The sequence below is a fragment of the Anopheles moucheti genome, chromosome 3, assembly GCF_943734755.1.
Source record: "Anopheles moucheti chromosome 3, idAnoMoucSN_F20_07, whole genome shotgun sequence".
Lineage (NCBI taxonomy): Eukaryota > Metazoa > Arthropoda > Insecta > Diptera > Culicidae > Anopheles > Anopheles moucheti.
Window position 1 is genome coordinate 18,491,605 of NC_069141.1, and position 25,758 is coordinate 18,517,362.

General features: G+C 42.6%; 1 protein-coding gene across 1 annotated transcript in view; it reads left to right on the forward strand.

Moving 5' to 3' along the window:
• The window catches only part of LOC128305703 (neural-cadherin-like), a 113,581-nt gene that overhangs the window by 31,622 nt on the left and 56,201 nt on the right, over positions 1–25,758 (forward strand). Inside the window, exon 2 of the mRNA XM_053043283.1 lies at positions 24,384–24,527. Within this exon, the coding sequence (XP_052899243.1) occupies positions 24,384–24,527 (144 nt within the window). The remainder of the gene's footprint in view (positions 1–24,383; positions 24,528–25,758) is intronic.

Consider the following 25,758-nt stretch of genomic DNA (forward strand, 5'->3'; position numbering starts at 1 on the left):
TTTAAAGCTCCAGCTATAAAGTTTTGGAGCTTGGGAAAATTCTCCTTAATATTAAGTGATACACCTTCAACGACATTTCAAAAAATGCAAAACACCCCTAAGTGACGCTTTTACAATTATAACCAGGTAAGTTGTGTTCATTTTTCAACCTCGAACCCGCACGTTCTGTTGGAATGTAACAGGAGCTTGTATCTATTTTAGGCACGTAAACATTCAATCATGAAGCGCACGTAATCATGAAGAGCTGATTTGCTAACATTCTTTGCGAACAAAATTGAAATATTTGCGTGTGGTGATAAATTGCTGTACGTGTGTGACGCGAAGTGAGTTCGCATCATTTCACGCACGGTATGTGTTGTGCAGCAAGTTAATTAAAATATTTCTACCCATTCATAACATAGAAATGGATTTGCTTTGTGCGAAAGTATTTAGAAGGATTTATGCTCCAAACCATTACGCTCATTGGATATGCTTGGTTTAACCACTTTGAATATGTTTAGGAATTTCTTCTATTAATTGTGAATGATAATTATGATGTAAATATGATGCTATGAATGCACTTGGCAGATAAAAGAATTTTCTACACAAAATGGCGCTACTATAACACAGCCTGGATGTGCCTGGATGGCAAAGCCATAACTTTTGCTGAGGTGAATATGGTGAAACATTACGAGATTGATAGTCACTCTCTGACACTGTTCCATTCATCTCGGGAATAGAAATTGTACGGATTCGCGAGCTCGGTGAGTGAGACTGAGGCGCACTACTGGCAGTGTACCGATACTAGCGAATTTATTTTTTTACAACAAAACTTTGTACCTAGAGCATATTCACCGATGGCTAAGGGGCAACTTTCCCGCACAGCAGTGGTGCCGTGCTCTGTAGCGAGGAATTCATTTTATTGCGGTTATTAAGTTGCAACCACTGTATAAAATGGACCATAAATTTTCCATTCCCTCTACCTTGGGCAGTGTTGTTCCCCCACTCCGATCGGGGGTGAGTTCCCATTGCACGTTCCCTTTACAGAAGCGCTATCCGCAACCACATACAGTTGAAATCGGCTTCATGACTTAATCGTCCTTCGGGAATGGTTTTCGATCTACGCTGACGCTGGCCTTGCCTATGAGCTGTACGTACCATCCCGGGGAAGCTGAAGTCCATTTCTTTCCTATCGAAATTCTGCCCAACAAGCAAAAATGCTTCTGCTTCTGCTACCTCATTTTCGCACCCGAGCGAGCATGTGAGCGTGCGAGCTTTTGAAGCCCCGAGCAATACGAAGGTCACGGTGGCGTGCAAGGTGCACACGCGTCAGCAAAGTGGAGTGGTGGAGGTTGAGAAAAAATGGCGATCTGGGACAGGTCTCCTTGGTTGGGGAGGGCGCACTGCTCGAGATGTGTTCCTTTGCCAATGGCACTCCATAACAATCCGCCGGCACCGTATTCTCCCGCCACTTAGCCAAGCAAATGGAATCAAGCGACGTGCGAAGCATATATTTAGTGGGCTAGGAAGCGAATGAATCTCGTGCAATAAAATTGCGGGTACAGCGTGATTTTATCCCTTCTCGTAGGAGTGAATAGAATGGAGATAAAAAAAGCGACGCTACCATAACCAGTTTTTCTGTTGCTAAACTAAATGAGTTGTAGAGTTTGGCTGTAGATGTTTATCAAAATTATCAATCCAATTCCAGCGTTTTTTAATCAGAACGTAAGCTTAAAAAGCTTCAACTGCATTCTGGTGAGAAGTACACACTGTAAAATTGAATAGAGATTTAAAAGCCATTCCTAATAACGATGGTTGTGTCAGGCAGCTGCCATTTACTTTTATCGAGATCCTTATTTATTTCACATCAACTTTGTCCTTTCATGCCATTGAGCATGCTGCGTGCATTGATTTTTCGGTCGTTGACTGTTTCCGAATGCGCATAAAAGTAAAATACAAATTGCCCCGACCGAGTCTACCGAAAGTTTGCTTTCACCAGTTACCGGCAATGTGTGTAAAAACCAGCTCCATCTTAGGCACGGACCCGGTTATGTCAGCTGCAGAATACAATATTGAACCATGCAATGAAGCATTAAATTTGTTTGTTCTGCTTTATTTTAATGTGATCAAACCAAAACCGCTTTGCTCGTACGCTTTTACCAAACATTAAACACCTGCTCGGCGCGAAAAGAATGTCGAGTTCGACGCAAAGTACTGAACTTTTCAAAATGAGCCGGCCGAGTGCTCGTTTGTTATCGCAAAGAACAAAAAAAAAAAAAGAGCGTTGTTTCAGTGCGTTCCGAACCTGTCCAACCGATAATTGAATTTCATTTGCTTATTTAAAAACACGACACGGGAAAGTGGAAAAATCTTCCACAATATTGCACAAATGGAAAAAGTGAACAATAATCAGATGTATTTTTCGAAGGAATTCGAGGGAACTTACGAATGTTCCACACCAGCGCCAAAATATCCAAACTTGATGGTTTCTTATCAGCAACTGGGTGCTTTCGTTGCGACCCCACCCAAAACTAGGAAAGCTGATTTTGTTGATGCGTGAAAAATGGAATGAAAATTCCAGGCCAGAAAGTTAAAATAACGTTCCGCAGTGCACAATGAGCACATAATCACAGGGAATTCAATGGAGTGTGGAAGGTGCTACGAATTCAATTACAGGTCACCTTTAGTAATGCTGGGATCGGTTGATGCCGCAAAAAAAAAGCCCGGAAAATGGAGAAAGTTAAAATTGAAATCGTTAGGAAAAGAGTTTATGGTTGGTGCCTTTGTAAACACCACACGGCCGGGGAGAACCATGTCCGTGGAGCTTTAAAATATACATTTTATGCAACAACTATTTGGTGCTCCCGGAAATGTGTTTGGATTTCCAATTTCTTTCCGTCGTTTCTTGAATTATTTCTTTCAAATCGTTGCATGTTTGGGGTTGTGGAAGTACACAGGAAGGTCAAATAGTGTTTTTTTCTCTAGAATATGGCGGGGAAATTAGCTGTCTTTCACATAACGCTCAGTTCTCTCTCAAATGCATTTACCATGCATATGAAATTTTTCAACGTTCTTTTTAGAATCGATTTATTTCTTGTGTGTACAACTTTATATAGTATTAACCTATACAATTTATCCTATAGTAAACCTCATTTTAGTAAAAAAAATCAACTTTCGAACTTACGAACTTTCCATTCGAAGGACGTAAATGGTGGATCGTTTTCCATCGTCAATGTCTACCTAATAATCACTTTTCAAAACATTTTGTGAAGCAGCACAATTTTTGGTGGTGTAAAACAATCATGGAGAAAACATTAAGAAGAATTAGCAACATTCAAAAGCACATCGTTCTTGTTGTGTTACCGATGTCCAATCAACGCAGAACCGATCTAGGCGTTAAGAAACCGTTGCGGTTACGGTGACCTGTTTGTATCTTGGCAAGGTGTGCACCAGCGCCAACCGATCCGCCCACGGGACCGCGTCCTACCCAAATACTCGAGCCAATACCGATAGAACCGATGATTTATGCAAAGCACGCACCCAAGCCACATTCACCAAGTGAAAAGTGTTTTTCGAAGAGATTAGCCTAAGATTTATGACCTCCCGGAGATTCACGACACTGAGGCTTGTTTTTGGAGAGAAAAATTGTACAAATCCGAACACACCCCGGAAGGGAGGGAAAGCACAACATTCGAAAAAACCGACACATTTGGTCCCATCCATCAGTCTGGCTATAACGCCGATCACGTGCATTTCCGATCAGCTTCGGGGCGTCCTTCAAATCGGAGGTAGCGGTGATAAATTGGCTAACACGAAAAATCGCCACTACGCCTCCGGTGACACCTTGGACATTCCCTCGGTGACGTTTTAAGGTGAAAGATTGTCCCAGTACGGCGCAGGGGGTGGACTGAAACCGTCTTGAAGTGAGAAGAAAAGAGGACGTAAAATGATCGTCCCCTAAGGGAGCTAGAGAAGAGCTACTACCGAACGCTGATAATCATGGCGTCATTCAGTCCACGACGTAGCTTTAGGTTGAGGACCGTAAAATTGCAACCCAAAACTGGGCAGCTTTTCTTTAACCGACCTTAGAACCTTAGGTCCACCTCAGCAATGCTGTTCTTTGTTTTGTTTCCGCCTAATATAAATGACAAAAATTAATCGGCTTATTGGACGAAAGATAAGCCTACGTCACGAACACAAAATATGACGGACGGATGGTGCAAACAAGCAAAGGAAGAAAGACCGGCCAAAAGCAATCAGTTGTGTGCTGTTTTTTTTTCTTCTTTTCGTTGCTACCAAACAGGAACACCAACTCGCAACGGAACTCGGTATCCTCTGCTGAGCTTATTGTCTTTCGGTCAAGCCGAGACAACAAAGCATTAGTTCCACAAGACCCATCACAGGGTTCTCATTCGGGAAGAAAAGCACGTTCGAGAAGGGCAAAGGCCGGTTGTAGTAGTTAGGTCTCCGGTATAACTTCGGTCCGTCAAGCATGCTTGCGTGTTCCGGAGTCATAATCCAAACAAACAATAACCGTGTGCCGCAAAAACCGGACAAACACCGTGCTGGCAGCATAACGACACCGAATGGAATTCGGTGCTGACGGAATCCAGTTGAGAAGCGGCTGAGCCGACGGACTCACCGCTGCCGGAAGCTGCTTTTCGCGGCGCATATGACATGAATCTTGCTGGCTGTTCAGCCTCCAAAACCACGTCCCACTAAACCGGCACACCAAGCAGTAGTCCACCTTCGCTGCGGACTTTCCACGAAGCGGTGAGCAAACATTCCGCTTGCGCGGTTCGTTAAATGCAAAGGTTTTCGGAAGTTTGTCCCGGTTGCTTTCAAACAAGGGCTAACCGCTAATGCTCCGTATTGCGGTGGTCAGCGGCATTCAAATGTCACCCCGTACTTTTAGGGTATTTAAATTAAACTGCAGCGAAACTTCGGCGCATCTCCGTTTGCGTGGACGGTAGGCTCCCTGGCGGAAGACACGAAAAAGTCAAGCTATTTATATATGGTGTAAAAGTTAACCGAACAATGTCGGTGGCACGACGGAGCGATGAAGGTAAAAGCGTGCTAAATTATGATGCATTAATTAAATTTGCTCGCTCAACGGGGGTGCTAACCGCAAAACCCCGTTTCAGTTGGACGCGGACACATTGCCGGATGCAAAATGATGTGCAGGAGTGTACTTTCGGCACCATGCTTGGGGGCTCTACAATGGTTAACCCCGAAACGTGTGTTGCTACAACGCCCTTACGTTACCCAATTCTGCACAGAAGGTTGGGTGTGAGAATGCTTTCACACTCTAAGCGGGCGTTGGGTTTGAGGTTATGTCAGGCCGCGTTTTTTTTTTTTTTTGATTATCACTCTGATCCAAATTCAAACAGCACGCTGTCCGAGTTTGGCATAAATTTGTGCAAATATACAATCCCCGCGCACTGTACGCGGGCGGGAAGTGAAGTTTCCATGTTTCCCCGTGCGTTCGAGCGAAAACCAATGCTGCTGGTGTTTAAAAGATACGTTTTCTATTTTGTGGTCATTTGATTTGACACAATCAGGTACGGTGGTGCGGAATAGCAAACAGAACATTTCCGAGGGGGAGGGATTGTCTGTTTTTATGCATTTCGTGTTCCAGCACCAGCAACGGCAGCACAGAACGCGTGACAGTCACACGCGGGAAAATCATGCCATCCGATAGCCTCACCTCATTCGGATCAATACTTAACCTGCTTTTGCTATAATTTATTGATGTTAGGGAGGCGTGTTTTTTTTTCGCTCCTCATTGGTTCACCCGCTTCGAGCCACCGTATCGCTGGCAAATATTTTGCGAAAATCTTCCGTTCGTGCCCAAAACCGCCACTGTCAGCGTCACTGCCACAAACAGCCAGCATGCCAAACGAACGCACAGGACAACAAATGGGGCAGCCAGCTGTCGGTTCATTAACATTTAGATGAGGTGAAAATTTATTGGGAAATAACCAACACACGGAAACTGGGTTTGCCGAGGCTGAAAGTTTGGTTCGACTTTGACCTGCCAAACCAAATTCGGCAAGGTTTTGTGAGTTAGTATTTCAAACAAATCCGATTGAGTTTTGCCTGCTCGGACGTGCAAACACAACGAAGGATTTTCTCCTTGTCTGTAGCTTATAAATTTTTTAGCACATCTAAACACCCAAATCAGATAAAAAATTAAAAACCATCTTCAATATTATACCCGACAGGAGTTTTGTTTTGACTTCGTCATTTTAACATCCTGCAACATAATGCATCATAAATTATGCGATGAAAATCGGTTACTATAAAACAACACAAGCAAAGAACCCATTTTACGCTCCTGTCAATGGTATTTGAAAACGCTTATCGGGTCGTTTATTAGAAAGAATAACGCAGCGAAAATAAAAGGCGCACCATTTTACGCCAACTTTCATATCTGTTTCGTGTTCCCTCCCAAAAACCGACTATGATAAGGGTTTGGCAGCTTTCAACTAGAAGACGAAAGGTATGTGCGTGTGTGCTACGGCCAAGGAACAAAAAAAAAATAAAGAAATCTCAAACAATACGAAACACATTTTATCGAAAGGCACAAGTTGCGAAGTTTTTGTTTGTTCGACTATGAAAATTATTTTACCGATTGCCGGAAGGAAAAACGCGCTGAGCCTTTTTCAAGCGAAAACATGCCACTCGCAGGACGTACACACACGCTCACTCTTACCTAGAACAAAAAGGGATTACCGAGCAGGATCCAGGATCGTTTCGATATTGATAAAGATATCGAAACATCTGCCGTTGAGGTTGTTTTTTTTGTCGACAACCGTAGCATAAACCGGTCGATTTCAATGCGACCGATAATGCTGCCAGGTAGGGATGAAGGACCGGTGCGGTTAGCTGACGGAAAGAAAGGCAGAAGCACCCTCAAACGTGATCTCCGGCGGAGTGGCCTTTATCAAGGGCCGCTCATTGAAAGTCATTGAGCTTCTCGGGCAATCGTCTAGCACTGGTGCGTAATTTAGCAACCAAAGCACAAGCGCTGGCAAAACATTAGCTCATCAGTACACCATTGCGTACGACTGTTGTTTTGCTGAAGTGCGGCAGATACTTTGTCGAAGGATTTCGGGCAATTTGCAACAAAAAAAAGCTCCCACAACACCCACACACTGATTGAATTTTCGTGAAACTTAAGGCCATGTGTGGGTCGGGTGGGTGCTGTTTTTCTGTGTTTTGTTTGCGTGTGTTACGGAATTTTATTCTGAAGGTTACACATTTTCCGACCACTGTATGGCCACTGGTGCAGATTATGTCTAGCGCTGCGAGTAGGTTTCTGGCCTCCTGGTGTCTTTACCGGTACAATCTTTTGTGCTTTTACGGTGCCCTGGAAGAAGAACAACACCGAACTAGATTAAACTTTACCGAAAGGCACACGAACCGTACCGCTGATATTCTCGGAAAATGGTCGCTAAAAAGGAAGCTGGTTTACATTGTAATCAACAACAGCAGCAAGGTAACGCAGTAGGCATGTGTGGTTGCCACGGCATAACGACTCACGCGGTAACATTCGTAAAAAGAAAAATCTAGCCACTTTACCGCACTCACGAACCAGCGGAAGCATGCACGCGAGCCGGAAACTGTTTGCGCACGTGTAACATTTACACGCCGTTTTTGGCTTGCAAGTGCGTCGATGGTGGAGTTGTTTGCAAGGGCAATGTTTACCACGCTGTATTGACTATTTTTTTATTCAAGTACCATGGGCTTCACAAAACCAACGAGCTGGGTCAGAAAGTTTGCAATTGAGTACTGACGCATGGCTGCAGCAGCAAGCAATTTTATTGTGAAGCAAATATTGTATTATTTTCCCTGGAAAATGCAGGAGTTTGATCGTTACGCTTGCAGTACAAGAAAAAATTGATAGGCGTGTGTATTTGTAGTTTTACTTTTTTGTGTACATTTAGTTTTTTGTTGTAGAGACATTTCTAGAGCTTCGTCATTCGAAACTCACATTGAATAACCGGCGTAATTGCTTTCGAGGGAAATTAGAAGAGTTTCCACAATTCAACAAATAATTCAAAGCAAAAACATAAAATAGCAAAGTACAATCAAATTTCAAGTGAAATCAAAGTTCAGTACAAAAAGCACTTTCAACCGAACTCGTTAATATGGTACTGGATCGGAAGGAAATAAATTTCGTTAACTCTTAAATAATGAAATAATTAATTCGATAATGGATTATTTAAGGAATTGCGGAACGATTATGAAAGTAAATAACTGAAATGAAATATTTAAATTAACTGCCTTGGCTAGATATTCTTTATCCTTCTAGTTTGATTTTGTAAGATAGCTTATGTTAGATAAGCTCATCATTTTCTACAGCCATGCATATGTACCAAACAGTAAAGCAAGAATACTTTTTTCGCAATATCAACGGCAAGTGGCATCAAACAATAATGTAATGGGATGCTATTATTTTCAATTCAATCGCATCCTTATCACCATTTGATTGGAATTTCGTACATCAGAGTTATTATTAAATGATTTATCTGTGATCAACACAACCAATATGGAAATGAACTCTTTCTGTAATCAGGTAAATAAAAACCTCACCTCTTGAGACAACGCCCACAACACCACGTGTGCCCACTTTATTGATGACAGTTCGCTATCGCTTTCGCATTCCAATCGAACCATCCCGTTTCATGTGTCGGTAGAAATTCGTTTAAAATTCAAACAACTTCTAGCGCCGTGTCGTGTAGCTTCTTACGACGCCACCAGTTCATCGCTTCCGATCAAATTTCACTTTACATCGGTTTTAACGACAACTTTGGCCGGGAATCGGCACACGCTGCAGCTCCTTTGCGATGGTTGTTATGGAATCGGTTGCCACAGAATCGAACACATAATAAGCGTTTCACGATTTCACAATTTCCACCCGCAGTTATCACCAGCTTGTGAACGATGCACGAGAATTCGAACTCGTTTTTCATACGGTGGGGGTTTTTTTTCGATGCCACAACGCGGATTCTGGATAAGTTGAATAAAGGGAAATCTTTCGAATGCTCCACTCCACTTCAACCATGTGCGGAGAGGAATATTGAAGCGGGCGTACCAAGCGATCCTTGTCCTGGTTCGGGCAGGCGTGATTCGGTATTCACGTAGAGCAGATTTCTACACTGCCATATGCATTTTATAGATTATAATGATTTTTATAGCGAAAATAACCGCACCGATGTAAAATATGTAGAATAGATGGGTTTCCATTTATCGGAACGAAACCGGATACATTAGCAGCCAGCACTGTTTTGGGGTTTCCTTTTGCCTGCTTTTTTTTGCACATCGTATGCAGCCTCTGCAGGGTTGCAGTGGGCAAAAGTATCAATTCCTATGCCGGTGGTCACCGGGCCCGGAACGGATGGACCTTTCTTATGAATTCCAAAAGCAACTTGGAATGGAAATTGCTCCAGCGGGAAACGAGCACCAACATCTACGTGGTCGTTTTGTAATCCTTTTGGTTGATTCAATGCGCTCTTAGCATGGGTATTTGGTCCACCCATCCGCTTCCTCGGGTCGGTTGTCCGACGCTGGACGTTTATGGACAAATGAGATGTACGCTCAAACCTACCTTTTCTTGTACGACACACGCAAAACCGTGCACGAATTACGAATCTGGAATTCCGGACAAAATTTAGATCCACCATCGGATACAAACGACCATCGTCCCATCACTTATGCTACGATATGTTGCGTAGCGTTTCATTATCCCTTTTCTGTTCTACCCTCCTTCTACCAAACACCGAGCAACATATTGCTGTTGTGCCGGTTGCTTGAATGCCAACGAAAGCACCAAACACCCAATTCCATGCGAACAGCTGGCAGGGCGGGGCAAGACGACCTGAGAAAAGGCACTGAATTAGACGGTGGTTCGATTTTATGCAAATTTATGCAGCCCACGCTCCGGGCTTACCGGGCAGTTTGGCTGGAAGCTGTGTCCTCTGCCGATAACGCTCCCGTCCGGCCGGTGTATCGGATGGTGTCACTTCCCAAAGGAGAGCAAACCGTAGGCTCCTTCGTAGTACGCTTCGTTCGGTATGCTAAGGGAAATCGGAGGGAAAGATATATACAGTCCCGGATTGCCGGATTATCACCCAGATTACAGCCTTTTTTGGTGAAAGTGATACGAAGGGAAGCATATGGTCCGGTTGGATGGTGCGCTTTTCTTATTTAATCTCGTTCTACCTTTGTGCAAGTGAGAAATCAGTGCAGGGAAAAGCGAAAAGAATAAATACCAATTCCAAATGGCCAGATTATGAGCATTCCAAACGTTTCCATTTCTCGGAATGCGTCATTGGAATGTACCCACAAATTTGGTAATGCAATGCTCTTGAATCCGAGGAATGCGCTGGAATTGCTTTGAAGGCAAAGGCGGAAACAAATACATACGGGCATAGAATGATTATTACAGAAACGCAGCTGACACATAGTGATAAGTAATTTTATCATTTTCTTGGTACTTCAATAATTGCAATAATTAGAATTAGAATTATCAAACATACTCTACTGTAAATGCACCGATTAGTGCTTTGTCGTTATTGAGAGTTGAATGGAAAATTCTCGTGAAACAGTAGACTACTACTAATACTCTACAAATATTTATTCTAACATCAAATACCACACGATAATCATCACTTTCACGGTGTGAGTTCTAATGCTACACGCATACAAGAAAAACATACATTTCCATTATACATCTCTAACAGTAAATTTATGTTTCGTCACTAGTCACCAGTCATCATTGAACTACAAACGTTACACAGACCCCTACAGCACTGATGATCGAGCTGGCATCATGCAAACAGGTCTCAGAAATTTTCTCATCATTGCTCAAGTAATCAATTTTCTCAGAAAAATTCTAACAGACCAACCGATGCACCGTGTCATATGGTAGAATGAATTATGTGTTGCTTCTACTGAATGTTCCAGAATTGCGATAGACCGCTGCTGTTTGAAAAATTCATCGCAACACCCCCATACCTTTGTTTGCAACACTGTTTGAGTCATACCTTTCATGGCATTTTAATTTAAAACTTAGACGAGAACCTTTAGATCAAGCCCGAAATCGTTGCTGCATGTTTCATCTAATGGTCAATACGCTCAATAGACATTTCTCAGACTGTTCGCGTTTTCAATAGCTCAGCTGATTTAGCAGCGCATATTGTTCATTAGCAGGAAAAGGGGAGAATTTCCTGCAATTGATACCGATTGTTGTACCATTGTTTTCCCACGTATTCCAGAAGCTTACCATGCAATCTCGGAATATTGCAGAGATTTTGACGGTTCACAGCTGATCACGCTACATCTTTGACGTTGTTGAACTTTTCTGTTCACATAGAACGCTTGGTAGAAGACGGGCAACAAATTGTAAACGCGGACAGACGGATTAAACGTTTATGGAGAGCACTTTCCACCGTATCCTAAACCATGATGAAGGGTGCGTTGTTACTGCTACATGTTTGCAAATTGCAGTAGATCTTTGCTTCCTGGAAAACCCGATCAAATATCGGCCTCCGTTTAGGACTCAAAAACAAGAAACACTTTTTGCGTTACGCTACCACCGTGCGATCCGATGCACTCGGTGGTAGTTTGATGCTGAAAAATGGTTGCCTAATTGGGCCACTCGGTACTGTAGAGGTAGTTCTACGGGGAAGACCGAATCCTGTTGACAGGTGAAAAGCGTGAATGAGATTCTTCAAAAGCTAAAAGCTGGTATCATGTTTCAGATTGGTGTATAGAGCGTTCCAAAGTATAACGTAGTGAAAGAAGCAGCACTGCTCCGGTGTAACATTTGCTAGCTAAACCAAAATTATACTCCCTTGTAAAAAGGTTAAACATTATTCAAAGCATATGATTAAATTACTCTCTTCATTAAGCTCTATCAAACTCACAGTTTGATCATCAATTGCTTTTATGGATTAAAATAGCAGGCCATTTCTTTTCAATTTGTGTCGATAACAATGCTTAACTGTTACAATTCATGATAATCAAAACTGCGGGCAATAGGATAGGCTTTTGATATAAAGTTGTATTAAAGTCTGTAAATTTGGTTTATTGCGATCATTAAATTAAAGGCAACCATACGAGATTGGCAAGTGCAAAAAAGAGCGAGAAAGCAACTGTGAACGCTTGTGTACCATTTTTGTCATGATCTATCACTGTCACTCAATACGAACCGTTGGACACTTCGCAGCTTGTTCGCGATTAAAATGCGGATTTTAGGGTTTCATGTCTCCTTTGGCAGCGTACCACCTCTTTCCCTCGTCGGGCCAGGACCCAATGGAACGGTGGGGTTTATACGTACATCGCATACATTATTCATTTAGGGTCTGTTTTCTGTTGCTTTGTTTTTGTATCAAATTTTACGGCTCTTCACAGTATGGTAACGTTTTCAGTGAATTGTTACTAACACTAGCTGTTTTTGCTGCTCGCCCAATGCCTTTGTACGCGTAGTAATGCGACTATCTGTCAGCGAAAGTTGTGTGCATCGCTTCGAACGGGAACACCCCCACTGGTGTGCTCCTCCAGGCGGATGTAATTTGTTTTGAAGTGCCTGTCAGCTGTGGCAAAAGTTGTGCGCTGCCGTGGATGAGATTAGCGCGCGGACAAAAAAACACTGAAATACACAGTTTTCTGCTCATGTGACTTGTAGCTGTTTTTTTTTTGCACGCACTTCGTTGTGTTGGAATACAATGTCGTTCATTTATTCTACCCATCCGTACCATTTGACAATGTTGGGAAACTTCGTAGCGAATTGTTCTATCATGCCAGCTCACACGATACTACCCAGGGTGGCCTGTCAGGCACTGAGGGAAATTAAATTTCATAAAAATCCCATTACCCGTCGCTTAGGTTACATACTCATAAATATTCTTCCTTTCCATACCCAGGTTGTCATCTCGAGTTTAAAACAGGACACAATTGCAAACACCACACGAGTTCGCATCTTGGTTGACCAGTCCTTATTTTTACCGCTCGCTTGAAACTGGATCAATTGGCCAACCCAAGTCCCCAAACCATCATTTCGGAGGTGAAAATTTGGCGCAAGCCGACTGGTGTTTGCTAATTGATTGATGGCCCTCTTTCCAACTCAAACTCTAAACGAAAGCCGAAGTTCGCTGTTGACCGGATTTGGCAAATGTCAAACCGAAGATAGTCCGCTGCCCGGGACGCACCAAACGAGGACAAACTTCACCCAACTTCGCACGGGTTTCCCCGATATAATCAATCATCATTATGTTTGCCCGTAACCGTGCAGCGGTATTATTGGTTTATAAATCCATCAGCAAACAGATAAGCGCACAATGCGACGGGTGTGCCGGTTGCGTCGCGCAGGAGTTGCTCAACAAACCCCGGCGTACCGTTCGTGCGAGTGGTGGCAGAATCCAGCTCCAGCAGAGAAAGAGTTGAAAGGAACTCATGCAGAACGAACAGCCAGACGGGCAAATGTCGTCTGACATTGTTCGTGTTTGCTCGAGAGAAAGCACCCGATGAACCGTAACCGGATAGGGAATTGTTGTAATGAAATCAGATAGTGGTCAGCTCTAGCGATGGTGGACTTTGTTGGGATTTTTAAAAGATTAACAGTTGAGCGGTAGTGAAAGGTAAACGCGTTGGCTTGGACATCATGTAAAAATATCTGATGTTTTAAAGAGCACATTTTAGAAGCATCTGGAAGGACAGGAGGGATTAAATCCTTTAAAGGTAGACGAGCGAATTTGTAGAAATATTTTGTTGGGTCTTGCAAGACACGTAAACAGAGATGCTATCGGTAAGCAGTGTGTTTCAGCTTCAGCCAAACCCTGCCCCATGAGCCGTAAAATTAAGTCAATCGTAGATCAACCGATAAGCTCCGTAGCTGTAAATGGCCATCTAAGCTCGGTGTGCGGCGACGCTAGCTGCATCGTCAATCATTCCTTCACGCACTGGTGCAGCTAAAAGCTTCTTCAATTTTACTGCACGTTTGTTCTTTTCCAACCCGCGTCTCGGTACAGCAGTCAGCAGCGTAGTGAAAGTCACTTCCCCCCGAGTTCGTCAAATGAGTGTTTTCCCGGGGCGGGCGCTACATTAACGTCATCCGATGTTTTGCCTCGTTCAAGAGCCAATGGATCAGCGGGCCAGTTGGTCAGCACATAATTCAACCGTTGCCCCGGGACAGCGCGCTGGTCACGAACAACCGGTCAGCCAATATTATACTATCACCCGCAATGCCCAAAACCCATGCCCCCAGATGCAATGATTTTCCTCGCTGTCCTGCCTGTCCGACCGTGCAGCCCAGCCACGATAACGAATGAGCTGGAAATGATTGTTTGATTTATGATTTTGACATGAGCAGCTAGTGATTCTCCTTCGTGTCCTGCCTGCCGGTGGTGTATCACGGTGTAGAGTGCGATTCCTGGCACCAAATACGATGGCGAACATAATTCAATTACAGCACCGAGGATTACTGCCACAAGGCTCTCCACCGGTACGAAAGGTCTAATGTTTCTCGCTCCCACGCTCGCAAGGTGATTGACGATTCTGCCAAACGGGGTTGAAATGTGGTCCCGTGAATGACGAATCCTTCCCGGGGCAGGGGAATGCAGACATTCCGAGGCAGCGTGTATGTGTGTGTGTATGTGGCTATGTGCATCGAGTGTGGCCATCGTGTGCCTCGGAAAGGATGACATGCGCTTTTTTTCTTCATCTCTCTTCTTCTATTGCTCATGTGTGTTCTCATTTTCTACATCAATCTTGCGCCGGTCATGTCCTCTCGATCGATCGATTTCACTTCCCTTACGTTCAAGCGAGTACTCGCAGTACACGGCTCATTTTATGCTCGGTCGGATGGAAAGCTTTTAGGAAAATGGAACCGGATAGTTTATTGCAATTCGCTATCTCTCTTCGCTCTTTCTCTCACTCTCGTTTCACCAGATCAATAAACTCCTTGCACCCTAAACCCCAGGTCTGTTTGGATGATCATTTCCTGTCCCCGGTTTGGGGGGCATACTACCAAACAGATGTTGACTGTCTGGTACAACGTGACGGAGCTGACTGTGCGAACATGAAAGCTACTTAAAACGACTGCGAGCCAATGGGAGAGTGAGCAAAAAATCGAATGCAATAAATAGCAAACGTCTCGTTTGCTGGGGCGTTTCGATTCGACATTGCAATCGGGAGGATAGGGGCCGCACACAACTATCTCGGCGAGAAAATCCTGCCGCAGTAAAGCTTCATTGTCGATCAGATGAATACGCTCGTTCGTAGGCAGCGCTTTTGATGAGGTGCATAGATTTGCGACCCAACTTCAAACACCCAAGCTCGTAGCGTTGCTGCATGCAATGAACCTCGGAGGTCGCATCAATTCCAGTCACACCGCGACGAATAATTAGAAAAAAAATCTCATCAAGCTCCCTTCCACGGCTGAATAATTTTCCTGAAGATTTTCTTCGAAGAGGAGTTTTTAATACCCATAACGCATAACATAAAAGTATGACCAGTCCGTCTTTCTGGGAAGTAAAAATAAAATTATAAATCTTGTTTACCTACGGTACATTAGCATGAATGCCACAACGCCGTCATTATAGCTCACGACGACAGCTCTTGCAACGAATTTAGAATTCGAAGAAAAGGAATCCTTCCTCGAAGAATACAGTCTAGAGAGACAACAAGCGCAGTCCTCTGAAAAAAATATTCAAAATCTTTGAAACTCTATTGTTTCCATTCAATGATGTTTATGCTTTATTTGCTATTCCCTGTTGATAAATCAAAACTTACGCGTATAAGTTTTCACTTATTTCCTTTCCGGTGTGAGAAATAATGATTTTAAAATACGCAGTTAGTTCCATTATTATTGTCCGATCAATTTTTATACAACTTTATTTTAATAATTTACCTGCGAACCTAAATAAATTGTATCTCTCCGCTGCCAGCATGGCATGTAGAAGCAAGCAATGAATTTTTCAATAACGTGCTCGGCTCGATGTACAATAAAGAAGCGCGCATGTCGTTAGCATAAGGAGGAAATATGCTCAACCCCCCCCAGCGGTCTGGTGATTGGCTTAGCACCTCATTCCATCCCTTGGTGGACCCCACAACGTTATTATAATGTCAAACATGTCGTGCTCTGTAAACACTGCCCCGAAATCTATCTATTTGCATGAACCACGCTCGGTCCCAAGCATGTGGAGGGCCAACCCGGCCAACAAAAAAAAAGACAACTTCGCAACCAATACAAAGAAGTGGAGGATGAACAAAAGAAGAATGAGCAAAAAAAAAAACAGTTAAGCTCGTACCGCACATCGGTATCGGTTTCATCATGCATAACCAACGACCGTAACCGCTCTGGTAAATCAGAACCCAAATGATCCTTGCCGACCTTTCTGGCGTCGGTCGTCGGTCCCATTCAAAATGCCCATCCCTTTCGGACACCTTCGAGGCTGCAAATTGCCGATCCGCTTAAGCCACATTCTTCGGGCTACAAGTTAATGGCATTTCGGAAGCGGCCTATCGACCCGCATTCGATGGAAGCCGCCGACTGGGACTGGGAGCGAAATGGGCGGCCAGCATCCTTGATGTGCCGACCGATAAATCCCTACACCCTGGGCAGTTAACACGAGCACGTAATCCCGAAACGATGCGCTCCCTCGCTCATCCCTCGCTTACACTCTTTTCCCGCCAACCGGCCGAGTTGTTTACCAGGGTTTCCCTTCACTTGTATTTACCGAACCCTTCTTTTTCGGCGTAGTGAAACCAGATTATGCGGGTGCTTTAATTAGTAATCCTCTTTCTATCGGTTCGACCCGGGGTCTGGGGAGGTTTTTCGCTGGTTCGGCGACTGGCGACAGATCTGCGACACCGGTCCGGTGGGGATCCGGTGGGTAAGATCACCCGAGCGCGCCAAATGAGTTCACCCGTAATCGATCTTCGTAGAAAGAACGAAGCGTTGTATTCGTATGGAGGTGGTTGGAACGGTCACGTTAAGTATGCGACCAACTGATAGATACTAGTGAGTGAGCGAAGCGATACGAAGAACTTTAGGACTTCATTAACATAATTGAAAGAACTCGCACAAGTTGGATGAGCACATGAGTTCGACACAGTTAAAGACATCTTATTCTGTTAATTGATATCCAAAAATACAACTGAGCTTATCGAAGATCTGCGTGTGTTAAAATCGTAAAGTTCGAATAGTTGTAATGTATTATCCCAAAGCCAAAGAGTTAAAGCATGACTGCTTAAATTACAATTTTAATTCTATTCTAGAATCCAAAAAGTGACTAAATTTAATGAATCATTTACTAGAGCACCTTTAACGTAAGAAAGTTAATAAATCTTCATTCTCTGTTTATTTTTAAACCTTTCCCTTCACAGACAAGTGAATTTTACCTTGAAGAATTTATGTGGGATTTAGCTAGAACTCTGATAATCCATTAAATTAGTTAGGTGCCTCTTCCTACTAGTTAGAAGTTTTTTGTTGAGCTCATGTGTACAAGACGATAAAAAGCACAAACAATTCTCCAGTGCATTAAGTTTTCACCACACCACAAAAAAACCAATTGAAATAGTTTTTTTGTTTTGGATTTAAATGATTATCGTTCCATTCAAACTTAAATCACCCCAAAATTCACATCATCTCGTTGTGTGTTTAAAGCTTTTTTTTTATTTCGTACTATCCCACAAAGAACTACTCCCTTGGCGCGCTAAATAATTTCCGCCTGTCAGAGGAAATGCAGTTCACTGCATCAAATCAAGAACAATTTCTCCGAAACAGACGTACACAAGCGGGCAATAAGAAAAAAATAACTCCCAGTCCCAAATTGAAATTACGGACTGAAGATAAATCACCATCATCAATTAGAAGTTCGTCCCGTACACACCCACACAAGCATTCACAAAACAAACCCACGCGCCAACGGTTTCGGCTGGAATGGATGATGAGCTTTCCGTTATGGTTCTTCCTTGCCCGTTTTGACCTCATTACGCGCACGGAACGTGTGACTGCAGCGGGTTGGATACGTTGACGACTGTGGTTTGGAAGGGTGGCAAATACATCCGGTCGGTGAAATTCTAGCAAGCAGCGACAAACGAAAATCCCTCCATCAAATCCCGGTGCGCTTGTTCCGCTGTCCTGTCATGAGTGGTCCCAAAACGGGTGTCGTCAAATAGGGCTTCAGCGAAGCATCCGTAGCGCCAGGGATGCACCGTTTCGTCAAACCAAGCTCCAAACTCCCAAAATCCCTTCTCAAGCTTTTCGTACATTTTTTTGCACATGATTGCATGCGAATCCAATTGCATCGAGGAGAAGTGGAAAATTTCTGCTTAAACGTAAAGAATGCGCTTCCTGAAAAGACGGCTGGAACTAACAGGGAGGAAATGAAACGACCCGTAAAGCTCCATTGCCCAGCTAGCCATCAGCTACCCGTGGCGCTGGGTTCCATTTTGCTTTCATTTTTTTTTTCGTCGCAGACTCCTACACTCGTGATGGAAACACTTCCAGAATGGCAACATATTTTTACTCGACGACCGACTGTTTTCCACGACGTTCGCACCGGCCCCGGATGCCCGGAGTATTGCATTTCTTTTACCTTTCTCCCTGGCGGTTTCCCTTTTGGTTATGTGAAAAGCAGCAACAAAAAACACACAGTTCCGATCCGAGAGCTAATAAACAAATATAAAGGAAAAAGTACAATAACACAAATTGAGAACCACTCCTGGGACGCCCGGTGCAATCTTCCAAGTGGGAAGAAAACGCTCGCTCAAAGCAAACCCCCACCACGGGCCCACGGGCCAGCATGCGGACGGAAAAGTGCACCACTGCAACAAATTGATGCAATTTTTTATTTAATTAATTCCACTTAGTGTTTGTTTATTGCACAAAAATGTCGTCAACGGGTGAACAATGCCATTCGCTGATACGTTTGGCACGATGCACAACCCAACGCCGAGCGATGAAACCAAAAACCGTGGCGAAAGGAAGCTTAAGAATATTATATTTTCCATCCGTTCCCTATCGTACCGGTGCTCCCGGAATAGTCCCGGAATCGGGTTTCGGTACCAGCAAGGAAAAATGGAACACGTTGTTGTTTTCGGTTCTACAGCGAACAAAGAATCATGTCTTAATCCCAGCTGTCGGTCGGGACGCGCTGTGCTTGGTTGAGTTTCGCTTTTTTTTAAGCTTGTGATTTTGTTTTTCTTGCCGCGTCTATCCATTCATTTGTTTCTGATAGAGGAAAACCGATGGTACAATGAAGACTTGTGAACATTGGTGGGATTTTCTAGGGCCAGAAGTTCCAGTTCCTTAATCAAGCGATATGATGAAGGTGATAAATTTTTAGTACCTTGATAGAATAATGATAACAGAGCTTCTTCTGGGTGGCTTGCGCCATGAACTATGTACTGTGTGGAATGAAAGTGCCCGTGGTAAAAATTTCGTGGTAGCGACAAATACCGTTGTGCATAGATAGTCATTAATTTATAGCGCTGGTGGAGGCGCCTGGTGCTTTGTACGATGGAGTGTCTGACAATCGCCATACGCTATAACATTAAAAATATACAATTATTAAATTTCGCATGAGATTTGCATCAAGGAATTCAATTGTACAACCGTATGTTCAACTCTCTATCATAAAGATGATGATAAGTTCATTGATAAAACATTACCGTTTTATTATTATGTCCAGGGTCGTTATGATTCTCTTCCAGATGATAGAACGTTCTCCACCACATGCTGTAGGCATTCCGTCTTTCCCGTTAACGCGTTAATGCGTGACCAATTTCGTCATCGTCTCAAAAGTTTCTAATCCCCATCACATCTCTACTCGCCACCACTTAGGGACAGGGAACCGAAGTGTACAGCTACATTCACGCGGGCCATTTTAATGCACGGTCGTAAAACAAAATATTATTCCATCCAAAGAATCAATTAGTCTCTTACTGGGGCTTGTTTTTGCAAGCGTAACTGCCCCGCCGTTAGCTTTTGTTCGTCGCCGAGCGTGTCCCCAAACCCCGTCCCAAACCTTTTTCAATAATTGGGTCGACTGGTTGATCGTGGCAACGGTTCCACAGATATTCCAGATTCCGGACAAGGGGACGAATCCATAAAACGCACGAGAAAGCAGGTCCGTCCGGCTGCGAACCCCTAATGGAAGTATCATCCCGAGAGCGAGAGCAATTTTATGTTGCCCGGGCGAATGTTATCATCAATGTCGCTTAATAAAATGTCTTTGTTTCGAGGCAAAACTGCTGTGACGCCAGCACGCTGCAATAATTTCGTCTTATTTTTATCTAATTTGATGTGTATTTCTGTTGTTGGACAGTATCGACGGAACTTTATCTCCCCGATCATACCGTTTTTTTTATTGTCATCCTTTCCCCAGGTTTTTTTCATAGCATTTGTTCCTGACGGATGATGTTTCGTGGGAGTGGTTTTGTTACGAAAACCCAACAACAACGAGAACAGATTGGTTCCCATTTTAGCATGCTCGTCGAACGATTCAATAGCGACAAATACCGTTGTCCATAGATAGTCATTAATTTATAGCGCTGGTGGAGGCGCCTGGTGCTTTGTACGATGGAGTGTCTGACAATCGCAGTACGCTATGATCGCACACGAACAAATTTATAAAGCAATAAAAACAGGACGGAATATGTTTACTGAACGTAAAAAAGCACTGTAGCTGGCAGGTAAAACGTTGATTGGAAAGTGGAAGGAAATATAATAACACTCTTTTCCTGTGTTTCATGCTTTCCAGTATGATTCGTTTTTAACAATACGTTGAGTCTGATCCATGAAAATGGACACCAAAGAATGGTTGAAATGATGAATTGTGGCGATTCAGTTTGACAATAGAAAGAGTGATTATTTTTGTATCTTTTTGGATTTGCTGCGAATAGATTTCAAAAGCAATGAGAACCAAATTTATTAAAAAAGGAAAACATTCCTGAGGAATCATGGCCAGAAGTCGAGCATATTTTTAATAATTCATTATCATAATGATTTATCCAAATACACCAAAGCAAGGGTTATTTTAAGCATGATCTTAAATCTTGTTATTTCACCATTGCTTTCCCGTAGTTCATAATAGCTGCAAAACATGCATACATATTTCACCCAATCTACGCTTCAATACAAAAAAAAAAACGATCTGCTACTAAATTATTTTGACTACACTTTAGTAAACTATTTATTCAAATCCTTCGGCTATGACAGTATGGCACACTGCACCATTCACGGCAACCAATTCAGCACCAGACATCAAATGCATCAGAAACGATACGAGGTGAACACTTTCTCCGGCAGTGTGCATACACATGGCCCGAACGAAGGAAAACAGCATAAAAAGTGGGTAATTCAATTTTGCCATTTTCACCTAGCACCGCATTGAAACGCGGCTATGGCTGTTGCTGACGTATGCAACGACACTCTGTCATGCTCATTCAAACAGGCAGAAGCGGATGGAAAAATTGCACACCAACGAAGTCATATTTGACTAAATAATAAATTTCATTTTCGCATTTCACCGTTCGCGTGTCGGTGCAGTTCTGAAACTGCATCGCATCGCTGTTGGTTTTGGGCGAACCGATCGATCAGAGTCGATCACGGTAAAGTTGAGGTGAAGCATACGTTTTTTGTCTGTTCAATCTCATTTTATTTGCGCACTTCTAGCACAGTATTAGGCGTTATTCCTAGTTATCTATGGTTTAGGCACATCGGTGCATTCTATTGGGTTCAGTTTAGATGTACGTACTTATGCTGTGAAAAATTGATCAAATCACAATCAAAATATTCTACTACTTCGGTCAACAATGAAGGTGATTCAAACTTTATTTGATGAGGTAATTAACTATTTTATCGTTCTTTGTTCAAATAAATTAAAAACACTAACATTTCTTTCAATTTTCATTTCACTTCTAAAACAAACAAAATAATTGTCAGCTATTGACATTTGATGCTAAAAAGAAAAATTAGAACAAGATAAAAATAAACAAAATCGAAAAAAAAAAACAAAAAGTGTGATACTATGTTGTTTTCTGTTTCCGACTCAGCATTTTGCTGCTCTCTGTTTTTATTTGCCCGTAAACCGTTCATTGCCAAACTGTAAATACTGTATTTATTTATTGCAAACGGCAACCCCAACTCATATTTACTCTTTTCAATTTTCGATGCGTATATTTTGCATTTCTGATTCATATTGTGAATGCCACGAAAAACCGTATCAAAACATGCAAAATGAATACGCAATCATCCGTAGTGAAAAAAATGAAAAATAAATCATATCAACATCATGTTCAATTTTTCTTTTTAGACAAAAACGCACCAGAATTTGCGTCATTTTGCTTGAACGAATCGCAAAATGGTTGCTTTTTTGTGTGTGTAGTTTCAAAATAATCCTATGCATCCGAAAGTCGCTGTTCCGTTGTTATGGCCTGTATCGTAATCCTTCTTAAATGTAAGGCTATAGTGCATGAAGGAATGGGAAGTTTTGTGCAACTGTTCATTTTTAAAATGTTAAAATAATCAACATGTTAATACTGCTTGAAGCATTCCAGTGCGAAGTGAATTTGTTGTGCACTGTTCATTGAACAGTTTTGTGTTTCTTTTTTACACTGTTAGCGCGGTCGCTTAAATGTGCCATTTTAAAATGCATGAATATTTTCCCATGAGTAACAAATATAATGCATTTCATGAATTCATTTATTTTGAACATATGACATACATTGCTCATCAAAATGCAAAATGCCTTAATATACTTTTGAATTGTTTGTAAACTTTTTGTTCCTTGAATGACTAGGCAAGTGTTCTACTATCGTACCTTGATTTGTTATACTAGTTATATTATTATAATTATTGTATTTATTAATTATGAATTTACTGAAGTTCTTGTGTGATCACTTTTAACATACGTAGTTCGTGTTGTTCATCAAATTACTTCAACTATTTTGACAGAACAATTAATTATTCACTATTGCTTCGTGATAGGCATTAGTTTTCTGACTCATCTAAAAGATAAAGAGAGCAAAAAATTCCTTAACAATGTTTTAAAAGACAAACACCTCTGTCTTTATTCACACGACTCCAATTACACGATGCCGAACGATTTCAGAAAAACAAAAATTTCTCCATCAAAGTTTGTCACAAAGTAATCAAAAACCTTCGACTTAATTTCGATCTCCTAAGGTGTTCTATTTACCGGTCGTTGCAAGTCATTGCTTTTGTACGTGTGCTTCAGTACATCCACAATACGGTCCGGCAAGCTCACCTTAAGGCATTCGCTTAAACTTGGGTAGCAACAAGCCACACGAAAACGTTGCGACAAAGAAGAGTATGTGGAGCCACAACAACAGCTACGAAAAATGTATGTGACTCGGTGTGTCTTGCAAGAGTTCGTTTGGTAAAGCAAGCACAAGAAAATGTATCTATTCAGCAGAAGAATAATAAAACAAAGAACTTTCAAATTGAACCCGTATGGTGGTGGTTTCTTTCCGTCTAGCTTTAGAGCGTTCCCCCGACGTTGGTGGCTCCGGACAGCCAGGGCCAGCTCAGAAAGGAGACGGGAAACGAACGAATCGAAGTCAGAAATCATGGTAGTAGAAAATGGATTTTAAATTGTTTCAAATTGTGCTGCCTCCTGCACTTCTTGATGCGCTACCCTAGAAGGTGCGCCAATCGCAAAACCGTGCCCAGAAAACCCGATGTCTTTAGCTCGATGCCATGCGGCGATTGCAATTGCACCGAATCAACCTCAGCTGGAGCGCGAACGCGGTTCGATGGATATCTATGTTTGGATATGAGATTTGTGCCGGCCACTACACCACATGCTTGGCGTTCGTCCTCCCAAAAAACCAACGCTGTCTCTGCGCGTGAACCGATTCTTTCTCGTTTGACCCATGCTGGAAATGGGACATAATGGATGCATTTCCACCGAACACAGACCGGGGCTTTGGGTAACGAGCGAACAATGTGTGTGGTTTTTCCTATTTCAACTTTTTACTTTGCTTTTGCTCCTATTTTTGTGACTTTCCTCCACCACGCGATCGATGGACCGATATCCACAGCACGGTTCGTTGTGTAACTGCAATTACCGTGGATCGAACCGAAACGGAAGGAAAGTCGAAATTTATCGTTCTCGTTTTCCATTAGTGGTCACTGGTGCTCGGAGCCGGTCCGGACCGGAACCGATTTCGAGTGACATATGCACGACATCGGGGAACGTACAGCGTACGTTGGTAGGAAATTAAAATATTTTCACCCCAATCGTACGCCTTCCCTTTTTGTGTTACATTTGATGGACGTTTTGTTTGCGATAAACACGACATTGTTTGTTGGTCACTTGCGAACATTCTAACGCGCTATTCTTGTTCTTTTTATGCTCTCATTTTAGTTACTAAATTCATCAAAACAGGTATTGCCGACAAGAACGACTACCCGCTCTATTTCGAGAAGGTTATCTATGAGGCGGACATCGACGAAAATGTGGAACTCAATCACAACTTTCTTAACGTCACCGCAAAGACACACGGTGAGGGTAAGTACTAGTAATTTTCCAATCATTTCTAAAGATAGAAATATCCCAACGTTAAACATTTTACAGATATATTAAATGAATATTTAAACAGAAAAACTACCAAATTAACGTCAACTTTCACACCGCACACTCTGAGTATCCCACGAGACTCAAACGCTGTTATGTAGTTTGAAGTTTTACGATGCTTTTTCTCACCCACACTCAAGGCTTCCCACCATCGTGAAAGAACCCCGCAAGGAAACACACGAAAATGTTTTGCAAATATTTGCGTCTTAATTCAGATCCTTTCCCTTGAGCCAAAAAACGCACAGAAAGAAATTTACACAAAAAAAAACCTTTTCAACGTCAGACGGCTTCCGGGATGGGAACAAGCTATTACTCCCACAACTTGCCTCAGTGCCTTTGGTTTATCCGTGCCCGAAGGAAAAGCCATGTGCGAGTATGTGCATAACGTTACGTTCTTCTCTTTTTGACTTGTTTCCTCAGGAACCGAGTGGAGTGTCTTTTTTTTTGTTTTCTCCCCTGAGAAGTCTCTGTGTAATGCATTTACCGGGAACATGTACAGCGCCTTCGCATGACGCATTTATTCCCACTGCTCGGCTACATCCGCATCCAGCAGTAGCAGGTCGTACGAAGGAAACACAACTTTAAGTATGTTTACTTCTTCCTCTTAAGCTAAGGCTGCTCTCTAAACTACCCCAAAACTTGAAAGCTCTTGGAGCAAAATGTTTTCTCCTGAACAAAAGCGTCAGATGAGCGTTTGAATTGGGCGCATTTTTTTTATGTTCGTTTTGGATTTCCTTAGTTATGCTTAAATTGTCTGAAATAGCCTAAAAGCTTCAAACGAGTGTATGCATTCATCTCAACCATAGTTGATCACTTTAATTGATTCTGATCCTTCAGTGGTTTGGATGTTGTAAAACTATGCTGGAAACAGTTTTACTCAGTCGTTTACTTTTACAGAATACACACCGAATAGCGAACAAACCATAATCAACTTCCAGGCATCTCTTTAACCACCGTATTATACGCTTCAGTGTGAAGATGTGTCGGACTGGCACTTAGACGTTGTTCTACCACTTTCGATGATACCCTTCTAAAGTTTCTCGTCAACCGTAAACAATAAACCCACTGGTAAACAATAAATGTGACTGGCCGCATCTCAAAAACCTTCCTTTAAAAGCCCTTTGTCATGCATCGTTCGAATGGTACGCCAAAACTTTATTCCATT